General features: G+C 44.1%; 2 protein-coding genes across 2 annotated transcripts; one reads left to right on the forward strand and one right to left on the reverse strand.

Annotated features, from left to right (window-relative positions):
• The first annotated feature begins 855 nt into the window (after window positions 1-855).
• atp5md (ATP synthase membrane subunit k) lies at window positions 856-1,366 on the forward strand. The gene is made up of 3 exons (XM_069704984.1): window positions 856-982; window positions 1,070-1,163; window positions 1,247-1,366. The coding sequence occupies exons 1-2, from the start codon at window positions 896-898 to the stop codon at window positions 1,157-1,159; spliced, it is 177 nt and encodes a 58-aa protein (XP_069561085.1). The 5' UTR covers window positions 856-895; the 3' UTR covers window positions 1,160-1,163; window positions 1,247-1,366.
• On the reverse strand, window positions 1,355-6,380 carry taf5 (TAF5 RNA polymerase II, TATA box binding protein (TBP)-associated factor). Its single transcript, XM_069704983.1, has 11 exons — window positions 5,957-6,380; window positions 5,097-5,328; window positions 4,685-5,000; window positions 4,429-4,592; window positions 3,843-3,978; window positions 3,644-3,764; window positions 3,408-3,537; window positions 3,166-3,330; window positions 2,881-3,058; window positions 2,071-2,248; window positions 1,355-1,923 (listed from the first exon to the last, which is right to left on the reverse strand). Exons 1-11 carry the CDS (start codon window positions 6,363-6,365, stop codon window positions 1,709-1,711), a joined length of 2,244 nt encoding a protein of 747 aa, XP_069561084.1. The 5' UTR covers window positions 6,366-6,380; the 3' UTR covers window positions 1,355-1,708.
• Window positions 6,381-14,367: the final 7,987 nt, after the last annotated feature.

The following is a 14,367-nucleotide window of genomic DNA, read 5'->3' on the forward strand; positions in this document are numbered from 1 at the left end:
AGCGTGGGTTTACAGGGAAGTGGGCGGGACTTCCGGGTGAATTGGTTAGCATCACGGCTGAAGGGCACTCGTCTCATTCTGTTCGTGCAGGGGTCGCGAGTGAAAGGTAAGCTGCAACACATCCACAAACCAACCAGCCCTTTCACTTTGGCCTCAAGAGTCTTGAGTGAAACCTAAGTTACCTTCAAATCGGCTCTGTGACGACGTAGCGTCCAGCTGATGCTCTGGAAAACATTAAACTAGCTGGGAGGCTAACCCTGCAAGCTAACGAACGAGCTAACGTGTGGAAGTCGGTCTGGATGAAATGTCAGCTGTTATTTATCAGTTAATTTATTATAAACTGGAGCGTTGCGCGTTAAGTGTTGTTTTCACGACTGATGCATTTTTCAGATCCTTCAGTAGTTTTAAAAACTTAATTTAGCTTCAGAAGTTGGACCCTTTGGACCCGTGAAGGTTCAATAATTCAGCCAAACAGAAAACATTCATTGAACTGAGAGTTGTTTTTATCTGAAAAGTAACTGGTAGTTAAAGCTGCTGGATAAATGTTGTGGAGTAAAACAGTCTTTTTTTCTTCTAAGATTTTGTAGTGAAAATATGCAAAGTGCATAAAAATAGAAATGCAGCACTTGAATAAATGTACTTTGTTATTTTCCACTTTTGTTTATATAGAAATGTTTTTTTTCTTCATTTAACATTTTGATGTTTTGATCAATTCAATGTTTGTGCAAAATATCTATTAGTGTTCCAGGTGTCTCTTCTACAAAGAAATGTAAGTTCCTGTGATAAGACGTCTGAAATGAATCAGATGAGCTCTCAGGGTGATCAAACATGTCGATATGTACTGTAACACTAAAGCACGTTGATCTTCCTGCTGGTAGGACCATTATTATCCATCATGGGAGGCCACGACGCCGGAGCTCAGCACCAGTTCACTGGGATTAACAAATACTTCAATGCATACACAATCATAGGCAGGAGGAATGTAAGTCCTGTAAATAAAACTGCACTTTCAAGTAGTTTTGAAAAATATCCTGTTATTGAATTTTTCTTTGTTTTTTTTGTTTTTTAGTGTGTTTTGGCCACATATGCCGCCATAGCAGGCATTGCCCTTTTCTTCAAATTGAAGCCCAAAAAACAGGCCGCCATCACAGAGAAGTGATGATGTAAGTACATGAACAGTTTCTAAATCTCAAGTCGAGTGTTGCTCCGTTAAAGTGACTCACCGATCGTGTTGTCTCCCCGACAGGTTGGACGGCCGGCAGCGGAGCTGAGCAGCTGGACACGCTTGTGATAATATTAATATGTCCGTTTGGTTTCACAATGTTGACAATAAAGAGCATTTAGGCCCCCCAAAAAACATAGAAAACACTTTGTTTTATTTACAGTGTGCACCGGTATAAAATACTATATTACAGAAATGTCAGCGACGTGCTGAGTGAAGCTGTAACTCATGGCAGTGATTTATAGGAACAATCTGCAATAGAGGAGCTCGATCTGCCAGACTGGGACAAGACAGCTGGCCAACCTAATTTGTTTTTAATTTTCATTCACAGCTGGATGTTAGCCAAAGGCGAAATGATAATTATGCAGTTTGTTTTTACTCCCATTGCACCACAACCTTCCCGGGATACTGGGGGAGCTCAGGGACCTGAAGTTTGTGTCACTTCAAGCTTCCATTGATTATTTTCTCGCAACGCATTTCACGTCTTTAGGGGTTGTAGGATCCGGCTGCCAGAAGCAGGTTCCTCCGGGTGAAGTGAAGGTGGACGACGGGTGTGGATTTAGTCACGTAGTTGCCCAGCAGAAGCTCCTGGGAGTTGTCTTGTAGATGGACGTGTCCCGTAGCTGCCGTGAAGTCGTCCGTCTCTAAATCATCGAATGCTTTCGTTGCGTCCCACAGACGCACCGTCTTGTCCATCGAGCCTAGAAAACAAGAAGCTTAGTCACTACAGCTAGATGTTTTGTTAGTTTCCTCACCAGTCTCCAAATATGGATGAAATTCAGAAGTTGCAAATTCTCAGGTTGATTTAGTTGAAAGAAAAAGCATGAAAAGAGGTTTTGAAAACCCACCGGAGGCGAGGATCTCTCCGTCCCGGCTGAACCGGAGGGAGTAGATGGTGTCGGTGTGGCCCTTCAGCTCTCCGATCATCAGGCCGTGGCCGATGTCCCACAGAAGAACTCGGCCGTCGGTGGCTCCGGACGCCAAGAACTTCCCGTTGGGAGAGAAAGCCAGCGCGTGGATGGGACCCTGGAAGTTACCGGTAACAGACGGGTGACGTACATCTGTCAATCTTCAGCATCTCCGACTCACAAACTAAACACAACTCAAACAATCTTTTCTTGAATGTGTGAAGACGTTTTGTTGAGTTCAATAAATGCTTCATTTAATTCGGTTAAACCAGTGATTCTCAAAACTTGAGACCAAAAAAACTTTAGCCACCAAAAACCCAACATGACGTGTACATGTACACTAAGTATATATTATGTTTAATAATACATATTCTCAGTCAAACACACCAATATGTTCGCTGTGTTTTTTTTCCTCAAGAACTGATGTGTAAAAGACAAACATTGAAAAATGGTTAGAAGCATTTAGATACTGCTTTTGTTTTGTCTCCCCCTTGTGGAGTTTTACAAAACTTTTTTTGATATTTACTGCAATTTTCTTCTGTTTTGGTGCCTTAAAATATGACCAAAAATAAAATGTAGTTAATGGAAGTGTTCAAATATTTTTAAGTAATTAAAACGGTAAATTAAAGAACGGCACGTTTGGTTGACATATTATGAGCCGACTTGTCGCACAGACCCGTAAAAAGTAAAACCTTTTATTTTGCTGACTAAGATGATGCCGATCAGAGAAGTGCTCCGGTGAACTCTGACCTTGTGGCCGGTGAAGATGCGGACGCAGTTCCCGTTGAGGATGTCCCAGAGGCGGATAGTGCGGTCGGACGAGCCGGTGGCCACGTAGTTGGAGTTTGGGTGGAAACGTGTGCACGTGATGTCGGCCAGGTGACCGGAGAACATCCTCAGAGGCTGGTAGTGATCCGTCGCCCACAGACTGGAGGAGAGAGGACAGAACCGGACCCATGAAAGAAGAACACGGGAGAACAATATGTCAAATTTCACACAATCATTACAAAATCAAAAAGCTCTGCAGTTTCTTACCGAGCGACTCTGTCATGTCCCCCGGAGATGAAGTAGTACCCGTAGGGGGAGAACTGGGTGTCCCACACCGGGTAGTTGTGTCCTTTGTAGCCCACAAGGCAAGTAAATGTTTGGAGACTCCAAAGCCGGACCGTACCGTCTTCAGAACTGGACAGCAAGTAGTTTCTGAAAGGCAAACAGACATTCAACGACACGTCTCTTTAAGGAAAGGGACTTGACTTCAGAACAAAGTCCAGTCGTACCGGTCCGGGCTGAAGCTGATGCCGTACACCGGGCCGCTGTGTCCGTACAGTATCTTTGACTCGCTGGCCGTCTTCTCGTCCATGATCCTCTCCAGCACGTCGTCGGACTCTTTGTCGATCAGATTCAAGTCTTGAGAGAAAGAAAGAAAAAAATGGTTGAAAATACAATTAAAAGTTTTCAATGAACTTTTTTCTAATAGTGAGCTGAAGATGTTTTGGTTCAGCGCCACACGTACCTGCTGCTGACTTGACCTTGCGGAGCTTCTTCGGCGTGACGCTCCACACTCTCACCGTGGAGTCGGCGAAGCCTCCCGCAACCAGACTGGAGTCGTCGGTGAAGTCCACGGCAGTCAGACCCTGCAGAGGACAAACAGAAGGAACGTCTGTTAACGCTCCGGTGACCAACAGGGAACCGCTGTGTCCACGAGGTTTTACCTGGTAAGCGTTGAGGAAAGAGTAGAAGCAGATGGAGGGGAGGTTGTCGGGTCCTAGCCGGATCTTCTTGGTGGCCTCCTTCATGTACATGATCTTGTCCAGCTTGTCCGAGTCTTTTAGTTCTGGCAGCGGAATCCTAAACAACGACAGACGTACATTTTATCAGCAGCCGCGGACGAGAAGATTCAGAGAACGTCAGGATTCCTGGAGCAGCGTCTCACTCAGTGAGTTACAGCGATTCAAGTTTCACCGTCGATCAGCCAGTCGACGTGTCGATATGCATTTCAAATTAAAAAAGATCACATCTCATATTCTAAACCAATCAGTCCAATTATGGACTTTTCGATCAAGTCCAAACCAAAATATCAGAGTTGGTTAGTCAGTTTTCCGATTGTTCGAACTTTTGAACCAATTACAGGAAGTTGAAGAACCAGAAGAGAAGTAAAAATGAGCCGCAGGGAGAGCAGGCGACAAAGATCAAAGAAATCAAAAATCCAACTGCCTCTGTTGTAGTTCATTATTTCATCAACTGAAACTGGTGTAAACTCGGGGGGTCAAACTGAGGTCATAACTGAAGGATCCCCACCTGGTCTGTGAAGGAGCGTTGGGATCCTGCTTCTTGCTCTTGGAGCCCATGCTGTCCTTTTTGGGCTTCTTCTTCTTGGGTTTGCCCTCCTCGTTCTCCGCCTCCTCGTCCTCGTCATCGAGAGGCAGCTCGATTTCTGGCTCCTTCAGCAGCCCGTAGTAAACCTGCAGCAGGATGACGAGTGAAACCGGGACATGATAACATGAATCAAGAAGAACGCAGATCTTATTTATACGTGTGGTTTTATGAATCCTACCTTCGCCTTGTTGGCCTCTCGCTTGGCTTCTCCCGCCAAGCTGCCGGACATGGCGTCGATCTGGCCCTTGCTGCGCGGCATGCCGTCGAAGATGTCGATGTAGAGGTGCTCCTGGATGATGTTCCAGATCTGGTTGTTCTGGCGCTCCTGCAGGTGTCTCTTCAGCAGCTGGTAGGAGTCGCGGGAGATACGCAGCACGAACTTGCTGGTGCGGAAGTCCAGCAGCGTCTCGTTGCCTCTCATGTGCTCCTTCTTCGACAGGCTGGACAAAATGCGCAGGTCGTCCGCGTAGTAGCACTCCTGGTCCCCACTGAACCTGCGACGGACGGAGAGGAGGAGGTCGGGTTGGTGAGGTGAGCAGACTGCGGTGTGTATTTTATGTACTTTAAAGATGTACCTCGAGGAGACTCACTTGTCAAAGAAGGCCTTGGCCTCAGTTTCATGATTGTTGTACACCAGCTCCAGGTACATGTGGACGAACAGCGGGTAGAAGACCTGGGACAGCTCTGCTCGGTGGCAGTCCAGGACCGTTTCTATGAACCTCTTCAGGCCGCTGTAGTAGACCTCGTACAGAACTGGATCTCCCTGCTGGCTGTAAGCCGACAGCACCACGTTGACGTCGGGCTGATCCTCCGCAGGTGCGGCTGAAAAAAGACCAACAGAAGTGAGGTCGTATCAGAAGTTAAGTTAAGTTTACTTCAATTTATTTGCAGGATAAATGTAACAAAAGGTTACAGCTTTCCAACTGCTCTGTGCACAAAGCAGTCTCTGAACTTCTTGATGCAAAAAACAACAACAACTATTGTTTTGACCAATACATTTGCATTTAGAATCTAACTCGGCTGAAATGAATGGGGGAAATAACAAAACAATCTTTGTTGGTAATCTCTGAAGTCCAAAGAATAGATCAGGGACTGTTGTTCAGTGTGATGAAATTAGGGGATTTCTTTCAGTGACATATGGTTATTGTTTTAAATGAGTTTTGGTTCAAATAGATGTGTGGCGCCAACAGCAGGGGGCGGTAACGCGCCTCAACGCTGCCAACCACCTAAAACAAGCGGAGAAGAAGAAAGAGACTCAAACATGGTAGTGCTCTTTAAGTTAAAGCACTTTTCTGTTCTGGGTTTAACTTCACTTTTTTGATCTCCGTCAACAACTGTGTGCCATCATTGAAAGAAACCCTCCGTGTGAGCCTCGTCGGTGCCCCGGCTTCACCACCGGACGAACCGGTCGGTGTTTCCCGCATAAAGAGCAGCAGCCGCCGTTTGGTACCTTTGGTCGGCGCCGGCGCTCCGGCGAGCGTTGACACGGTCACCCGGCTGAGGAGAGCAGCATCCCCGCCGTCGAGGTCCTCACCGCCCGCAGCGCCCCCCGCCCCGGAGGGCTCGCCCCCCTTCGGGTCCAGTGAGTCCTCCGGTAGTCCCGCTTCACGGCGCAAAATCTCCACGGACTCGGAGAGTTTGTTCTTTTTCAGGAATTGCAGCACCGCCAGGAGCGTCTGCTGGTCCTCCGGGGCTCCCGCCGCACTTTTGTTGCTTCCGGCCGAAGCGCTGGAGCCGGGCGACGTGGAGAGCAGTCTGCCGTCGTTTGCATTGTTATTTCCGAAGCCGTCGCCCGATGGTTCCGTTTTTATGTCCTTTTCGTCGACCGCGTCGCTCATTCCACCCTGCACGGCCGCCATTTTCAAAATGAAATGCGCATGTGCGAGGTCAAGAAACGGAAAACACCAACCGTCCGAGACAAGCTCACCTGATTGGTTCTTACTAGCTGAGCGTCATCCGGAGCAGACCAGAAGTCCCGCCTCCCTCTCGTCCAGCGTCCGCTCAACAAAATAAAAGTCTCCGTTCTCACCTGTTTCATGTCCGGTTTTAGCCCCATTAGAACTTACAAAATAATAATAATGATAATGATAACGGTTTTTAGATAACAGCTTTTAAAAGCAAAGTTACAAAGTGCTTTCGGAATAAAATAATAAAAAAACAACAACAATAAAAATAACTAATAATACAGACCCTGTTCATATTTAACACTCATAACCAATAAACCTCTTGCAATTTCTGTTCAGGCTCATCTAAATTGTAAATTATTTACTGTATTAACTGATCAATGTTTTGTCTATAAGATGCGTGTTATATTTTACCAAAACACAAGACATCTTCATATGTTTGGTTTTATCCAACCAGCTCTCCAAAACACAAATTTACAATAATTTATCAAAAAGAAAAGCATTACCAAACATCTGAAATTCTGGAACCAGCCAAGCTTGTTTGCTTGAAAAATGCCTGAAATAATCAGTTGATTATAAATATATTTCCCTTCAATTAACCGGTTAATCTTTTCAGATTTGAATTCATTCTGAATCCACAAATCTTCAGTGTAAAAGTGTTTTTATTTATGATTAGATGTGTACCATGTTGTACCAGATGGTGGCACTTTGTTCCCACACAACCCCTACAAGGTCCCGAGTGCTGCTTGGACAGCGTCACATTTCTGTGAATAAAGTCAAATAATTGTTTTGTCTTAAACAGTTCAATCATTTAAAAACAATTCCAATTATAAGCTCTCAGAGGCACATCATGATATTCAATTTACAATCACAGGAGAGGAAGAAAATGTGACCGTATGAGAAACATTTTTGGTTAAAAATAAAGATTCACTGTTTTTCTTTTGCTCGCTTTTTGGGGGTCTGGGGGGGGAGGGGGGTATTTCAGACTCTGTTATCAGTAACAATAGAAACATGTTGCAAGAGGAGGAAGTCTCCTGGTAAAATTACACCAAGGTCAACGAGGGTATTGTCAACACTGCAATTTATCCACTGGCTCACCTGAACACATCAGAGGCTCAGCCAGGCGTTTAAAACAGCTTTACATTTCTCAGTTTAATATGATTTATAATCCACCATCTTCCTTTTTATTTCATATACAAAAGCAATATTCCAGATGATGTGTGATGCAATAACATATTTTCTAAATAATTACAGGATATATTCCCATTTTGTGTTTTGCGCATGTAGTTTATACAACGTTTTTTTATATGTTTGTATAAATACAATTCTTGCAGGCAGGAGTCACCACAGTGACAGAAACTACGTCAAAGTATGAGCGGTTTTCACTTTTGCATTCTGCTGAGGCTGAATTCCTGCCTACACATTAACACACCTCCTTCCCCCGGTGAACACTGAACTCGCCGTCAGAGACACTCGTGTACCGCTGAGTGTGCATCTTCCAGGTCAGCACGGCATCTGTTTTCATTTGGAGGAGACTTGTCATTTGAAAATCAGACCTTAATAGTGTCCCGTTTTAATCTTAATCCCAAAGGCTGCTAAACCTGCAGTATTTCTCATTCAATATCCACTTTGACACGACACCTTGTAGCTCTTCGTGGAAGTACAATAATATTAGATGAGGAATTTTAATTGTAATTAAAGACCCACAAATCTGTATTTTCCTATACAACTTCTTCAGACTGCCTCCAAACCTTTGCATGTCATCATTAATTTATCAGAGTACAGGTGAACTTGTAGGAGCTCATCCACCCTCAAATCCCTTGTTCATCCACTCAGGACATGATGAGAGTGATAACTCAGCAGCAGGTTTAACATGCAGAATAAGAGGTCCAGAGTCAGGGGGTGGGACAAAGGAAGGGTTAGAAACAGCAGGGCGTTGTATAACACTGCGGCTCCGTCGCTCCTCGTGGAGGAGGGATGGGGGTGGGGGTGGGGTGAGGTCGGTTGGTTGGTTGGTGTTTGCAGGAGACACACTCGTTGACACCAGCAGTTCAGGGCGCGGCCATGAGTGCAAACTCATTGTAAAGCTGCTAATTAGACAGCGAGTATACTTCCCCCTCTGCACTGTATAAAGATAGCATCAATGTTAGGCTGACGTCCTGTCGACTCTGTCTTTGCAGATATGCAGATTATCAGGGCTGTTATTGATTCAACATCTGTAATTGCTCTCTTTGTGTAGCATGTGCTGCACCAACACCTGCACGTCCCTGAACAGAGCAGGGATTTCTGCTTTTGTATTGAATCACTACCACTTTATTGTGGTGCTTTTATTTTGAAATGAAGGAATAATGAAATATAAGAAAGAAAGAGAAAGCAATCTGCTCTAGTTCCTCTGATGTTTGATGCAGCTCATTATCGGTCAGCTGATGTAATATTTTGAGGTACTTTACGTTTTACTTTTAAAATTTTGCTTTCACGGTTATGGGATGGCGGGTAGCTACAAGATGCATTTGCAGGTAAGATCATAAGATGTGATGCCTTAAGTGCCACAAGGATCATTTGACATTAGAAAAAAAAAAATCCCTTTCCAATCTGAAATGGACAGGTCTTCAACATGACTATTGTTTACCTGCTAAAATGCTTTCATAGAACTTTTGCTTTGAATGAATTCTATCACGTTATATTACTGAGTAACATTTTTGAACAACTTGTTTAGATATCAGTGTTAAATTTTTGTTTTCGATGCAATTTTATATTTATAAAGTGCCAAAGCACAACATGAGTAAACTTGGGGCACTTAACACAATAAGGTCAAGAATTTTCAATGTCACAGAGAGAAACCCAACGATACAATATTTCCCATGTGAGTGACATTAAAACAAAAAACGATACATACTGGGCAGGTTGGACAGATACCTGTAGAAAAAGCACAAACTAGAGGCCACAAAGTTAATAACATGCAATGGTGGCATATGAAGATATATTTCTAAAACGGTTGAAAACAAAGAAGAATCGTTTTGTCACTTTTAATTTGTCCCTTTAACAGCATCTCCTTTTCCACCTTGATTCACACTGTTGTGCCTGGAGTTTCCCCGGCGCTGCCATCATAACCCACTTCTCCAGCCTTTTGTCTTTTGCCCCCCTCATCCTCCTCCCCTCCCTCTTATATTCTGCTGATATGGAGCTGCTCCAGTGCTCTTCACATGATAACGAAATGGTTGAACGCAATACAGACAGACTTCACAGTTCAGTCTGGTTCACACCTCAGTGACGACTTTGCTCAGTTCTTCTGTGTGTGTGTGTGTGTGTGTGTGTGAGTGCGTGCGTGCGTGCGTGTGTGCGTGTGTGTGTGTGTGTGTGTGTGTGTGTGAGTGCGTGCGTGCGTGTGTGCGTGTGTGTGTGTGTGTGTGAGTGCGTGTGTGTGTGTGTGTGTGTGAGGACTCTCCCACCATCCCCTGTTCCCCCTCTCTTGCTGTCCGTCAGAAGGCAGCAGGGTGCGGCTTCCTCTGACAGACGCAGATTTGTCGAAGCACACGCAGCCCCTCAAAGAAAAAGAAACTGTTTCATGAAGACTTTAATGCTGCAGAGCTCCAACAGACTGATGGAATAAAAACATCCTGAAATGCCTTTTCAGCATTTAGTCATATTCACACTCTATATGTCATTATTATGCTGATTGCTATGAAAGCTTATATTGTAAGCAGCTGATATAACGACATGCGTCAGTGCTTTAAATAAAAAGAATATTGCAGTGTTTACACGTTTAATGCGCTCCAGGCGAAGATGTGCTGTTATGTCTCTTGGCGCTGTTATACTTGCCAATAAAACTGGGGTGATGTCGCTAATGAGAATCAGTGGCACCACCAAAGTCTGAAAAAAAAACTGAGCAGCTTCTGTCTGAAAATTTTATCACAAAGAGCTATTATTAAAAAAAAAGACATGAATTTGCAGGGAAGCCCTGGTGTGTAGGTGTGTAGGTGTGTAGGTGCATGTTCGTGTGCAGCAGCAGAGTGATGAAGTCCTGGGAGTGCAGGGTGGGGCGTGGCACATTTCTGCTCGCTTTTCAGTGTTATTTCATGTTGCATTTCAATGCATGCGTGAGCTCCGCTGCGAGAAACGCTGCGGTCAAGTTGAATCTTCTGAAATGAAACAGAACATTATTATTTAAGCACATTCTCATAAATTACCCCCAAAAAATGATTTGATTGTGGTTTTTTTGTGTGTTTTTTTAGCTCAACCTTGAATGTCCTTTCTTGCTTTTCAGTATTAAACCTCCTTTAGTTTGCTCTGCTGGTGTTACTGTTTTACAGTGTGGGAGTACTAAGCATTCACCTACGCATTTAAAGGAGACACGAGTTTCCACCACTGAAGAAACACCCGCCTGCCCGTCTTTGAGACGTACAAAAACGGTCAAGAAAAACGCAGCAAAATTCCCCGCTGAGATGCACAAGTAAATAATTCATGAGGTGTGACTCAGAAGAGATAGAAAAATGCCCTGAGAGTGTGGAGGGAGAGCGGGAGAGAGGGAGGGGAGGATGAAAGGAAGAGAGAAAGGAGGGTGGAGGTGGATGGGGTTGGAAGGCGTGGGTCGGAGGAGCAGGAGGGGTGGGGCAGCACATGGGGAGCGGCAGACAAAACAGAAAAGGAAGGTTCCTTAAAATGGGAGGATGTACGGTGGAAAGAGAGGCAGAATCAGACGGGGAACGTGAGACGAGACATATAGGAGCGAGAAGCAGGTGTAGAAAAAAAGAAGAAGGCGTGAAAGGTGTGAACTATAAAGTGGAAACTCAAATGAAACAGGGAAGCTCATTTCTTACTGTGAATTTTAGAAGTGAGCTCTCCTCCGGTCGCCGTTAGCAACAAAGAATCCAGTTTTATGACACTGAGGTGAAGCAATAAAACAGAGCTGTGATCTTTTTTTGATGGACCTGAAAACTGCTTCTTTGGTGCTGAGGTTCTTACAGATTTAGCGTTATTCTCCACTGGTGCTCGTGGACCCGTCCCCCCCCCCCCCCCCGCCCTCTCCCCCGTGAAACCTCTTTTTACATCCGTTGCATCACAAACTTTCAGCTGCTGATACGTCTATCTCACAGTAATTCCCTCGAAGCTCCAAAATCAAGCTTTTATCCTGTCATCCTCTGTCTTGCAGAGGCTGCTGTGTTCTTTGGGCTCTGAGAGGTGGTTTGTGTGTGTGTGTGTGTGTGTGTGTGTGTGTGTGTGTGTGTGTGTGTGTGTGTGTGTGTGTGTGTGTGTGTGTGTGTGTGTGTGTGTGTGTGTGTGTGTGTGTGTGTGTGTGTGTGTGTGTGTGTGCATGCGTGCGTGCATGCGTGCGTGCATGAATGCATCTTTGGGTCTTTTGCCCATCCAAGTGGAATAATGGGTGTGAAGGCTGAGATGTGGCGCTGGAGATCTCCATTTTGAGGGGATGAAACCTGGGGAGTCTGCATTATTCAATACTGACCCAACAGAAGAGCTGGATCCTGCACGCAGTTGTCGTCTCAGCCGGCTGTACAGAGTCTGGGATGAGTAAATTAAATACACTCTTTACTTTTTTATGTCGTTTCCTGTCATTTTATAGAGAGGAGCTGAAAACAGGCTTAACTCAACAGTGGCTTCATATTAGCTGTAGGCCTGTGGAGAGAATTGAGTCTGGCAAAAATGTGAACAAGTGTGTTTCCTCTGTTCCTTTCTGATAATCCATCTTGTTCGTGGCACTCTTTGTCTTGTTTTAATAGTCTTGTACAAATTCATGTTTTAAAAGATATATATATATATATATATAAAAAATAAATTAAAAAAAAAAGCAAATACGACAGTTTGCAACAGTAATATCAAGATATGTTCACATACTTGTAGAAAAATTGGTTTTGTGAACAGCCGTTCTGAGGCTTCGAGTTTGGATGTTGGCCGTCACCATCTTGCTAGTTTGGAGCAGTTTGGAGCAGGAAGTGACCATATTTGGAACGAGCTGGGGGAGGAGCCAGCGTTGGGTCTGACTCAATCTGATTGGAAACCTGTGGACACTACGCTCCACCCACCGATAGTGGAAACATGACTGCACCAAAGGCCTGTCAATCAAACCAACACCCCTCCCCCTCTCACCCCCCGGTATTGCAGCTTAAAACACTTCCATATCTGCCTCATTTTTCAAACCCGGAAGCTACGAACACTTTTATATCCAATCTATCACTTGTTATCAGGTCCAGTATTAGCGTTCACCAGTTAAGAGATCTGAGGACGTCAGACTGGACAAGAAACCTGCAGTTTGTCCAGATTATATGTAAATCGAATGTTGGTGTTAATGCCTCATTGCACATGAAAACTGTCTGTGCACAAGCTGAAGTTCTTCTGTAAATTCACAATTTCGATGATTGTTTGCTTTCCCAAACAACACTAAAGGCCTAAATATACTCGCTGGCAGACGTGTACACAGCTGATCGGTGTCTACAGGAGGACGTATTCCTGAACTACAAGCGGCTTCTCTCCTTGAATTCGTGCACATTTGATTGTCTAGTAGATGACTAATGGGGTTAATGACGAACCTCAGCGTTTTACATGCTATGTGGACAAGTCTGCATTATCACAACAAATTGGATGTATTCAGATCACAAAATGTATTGAGCCAGCTAACACATTCACAATGACACATCTAAACACGCCGATGTTTAGCAGGTGTAACGGTTATACTTGCCGGCCCTCCACCAATGAGACTAAAGTTGCAGTAAAGCACATTTATACTGTAATAAGTTACATAAGAAGATGGATGATGTTGTGTGATGCAAGTAGTGTTTACACTAAACTAACTCATCATAGGTGGATATATATATATGCTGCAGTTTGTCCCGTGATTATCTGAGAAGGATTAACTCTACACATGTTCATCTGTGGTGCAAAGTTTTAATATGAAGAACTTCTTTCTACTTTCTCCTCTCTCTTCTCTCTCTGTTCCCTCCCATGTATTTTCTGTCAGTAGAGATCTAACCCGGCACTTAGCAGCCCCCCGCTGCAGGTCCCTCCCAACACAATGCTGCACACCACAGTTTCTTTATCACTATAAATAATGCAGGTCCCATCCAAAACTAATAAGGCAGCACGGCACAGTGAGGTAACAAACTCCTACCAAGAAACAGTCCCACTTTCAAATCAAGACTTCGCACACCCAAAACTGGACGTCTCCATATCACACTGTTTTTACAAAATCAATATTATTATTGCTGTTATTTGAACTCATTGTGTTTTATTGTTGAACCATGTTGTGTATTTACAGAATTCAACTTTATGTAAGAGACGATGTCCTTTGTTCCGGCAATCCAAAACTCCTTAATGGAGCTCCTGCATGTCAAATTAGTTCTCTGAGTATGTCCAAAGATTATCACACACACACACACACACACACACACACACACACACACACACACACACACACACACACACACACACACACACACACACACACACACACACACACACACACACTGACTGACAGCTGCTATAAGGGTAAGATAAAGGGGTTGCTTCCAATTTGCGAAAGGTCAGAGCCTTGGTACTTAAAGCTCCTCGAGAGGAAAATACTGAATCAATAATTACAATTTGTCACCAGTGGCAACATAAACGTTTAAGGGACAAATCATTTACATAATTTTGTCATTTATATAGCATTAAGTAGACCCATTGTCTGCTGGTTTCCAATAAATGTAATGTAGCAGAGAGAATAATATAAAAAAGACATTTTACATATTTCTCAGGGAGACGTACAATATCATAACTTAGAATAATTTACAGCATTAAGGAATATCGCAGCCCTCCCACCCACAGCACGTGTTACGTTGACAGAGAATCTTTTCCGAGGACATCGAGGACAATGGAACGGCTGATAAAGATCCCGCTCGCCAACAGATAGCCAGCTTTAGTAAATTCCTGAGATCTGTCAATAATAGCCAAACTAAATCCCAATCTG

Source organism: Brachyistius frenatus, unplaced genomic scaffold, assembly GCF_029030835.1.
Source record: "Brachyistius frenatus isolate BFR_SWC_R1_liver_20210118 unplaced genomic scaffold, ASM2903083v1 Contig_53, whole genome shotgun sequence".
Taxonomy (NCBI): Eukaryota; Metazoa; Chordata; class Actinopteri; family Embiotocidae; genus Brachyistius; species Brachyistius frenatus.

Bases quoted from the DNA above. Each gene is read 5' to 3' on its own strand.
- atp5md (XM_069704984.1), top strand. From the start codon at position 896: ATGGGAGGCCACGACGCCGGAGCTCAGCACCAGTTCACTGGGATTAAC. The intron at 983-1,069 runs GTAAGTCCTGTA...TTTGTTTTTTAG, and splicing joins CAATCATAGGCAGGAGGAAT to TGTGTTTTGGCCACATATGC.
- taf5 (XM_069704983.1), bottom strand. From the start codon at position 6,365: ATGGCGGCCGTGCAGGGTGGAATGAGCGACGCGGTCGACGAAAAGGAC. The intron at 2,249-2,880 runs GTCAGAGTTCAC...GGTAACTTCCAG, and splicing joins GCATCTTCACCGGCCACAAG to GGTCCCATCCACGCGCTGGC. The intron at 1,924-2,070 runs GTGGGTTTTCAA...CTTGTTTTCTAG, and splicing joins CGGAGAGATCCTCGCCTCCG to GCTCGATGGACAAGACGGTG.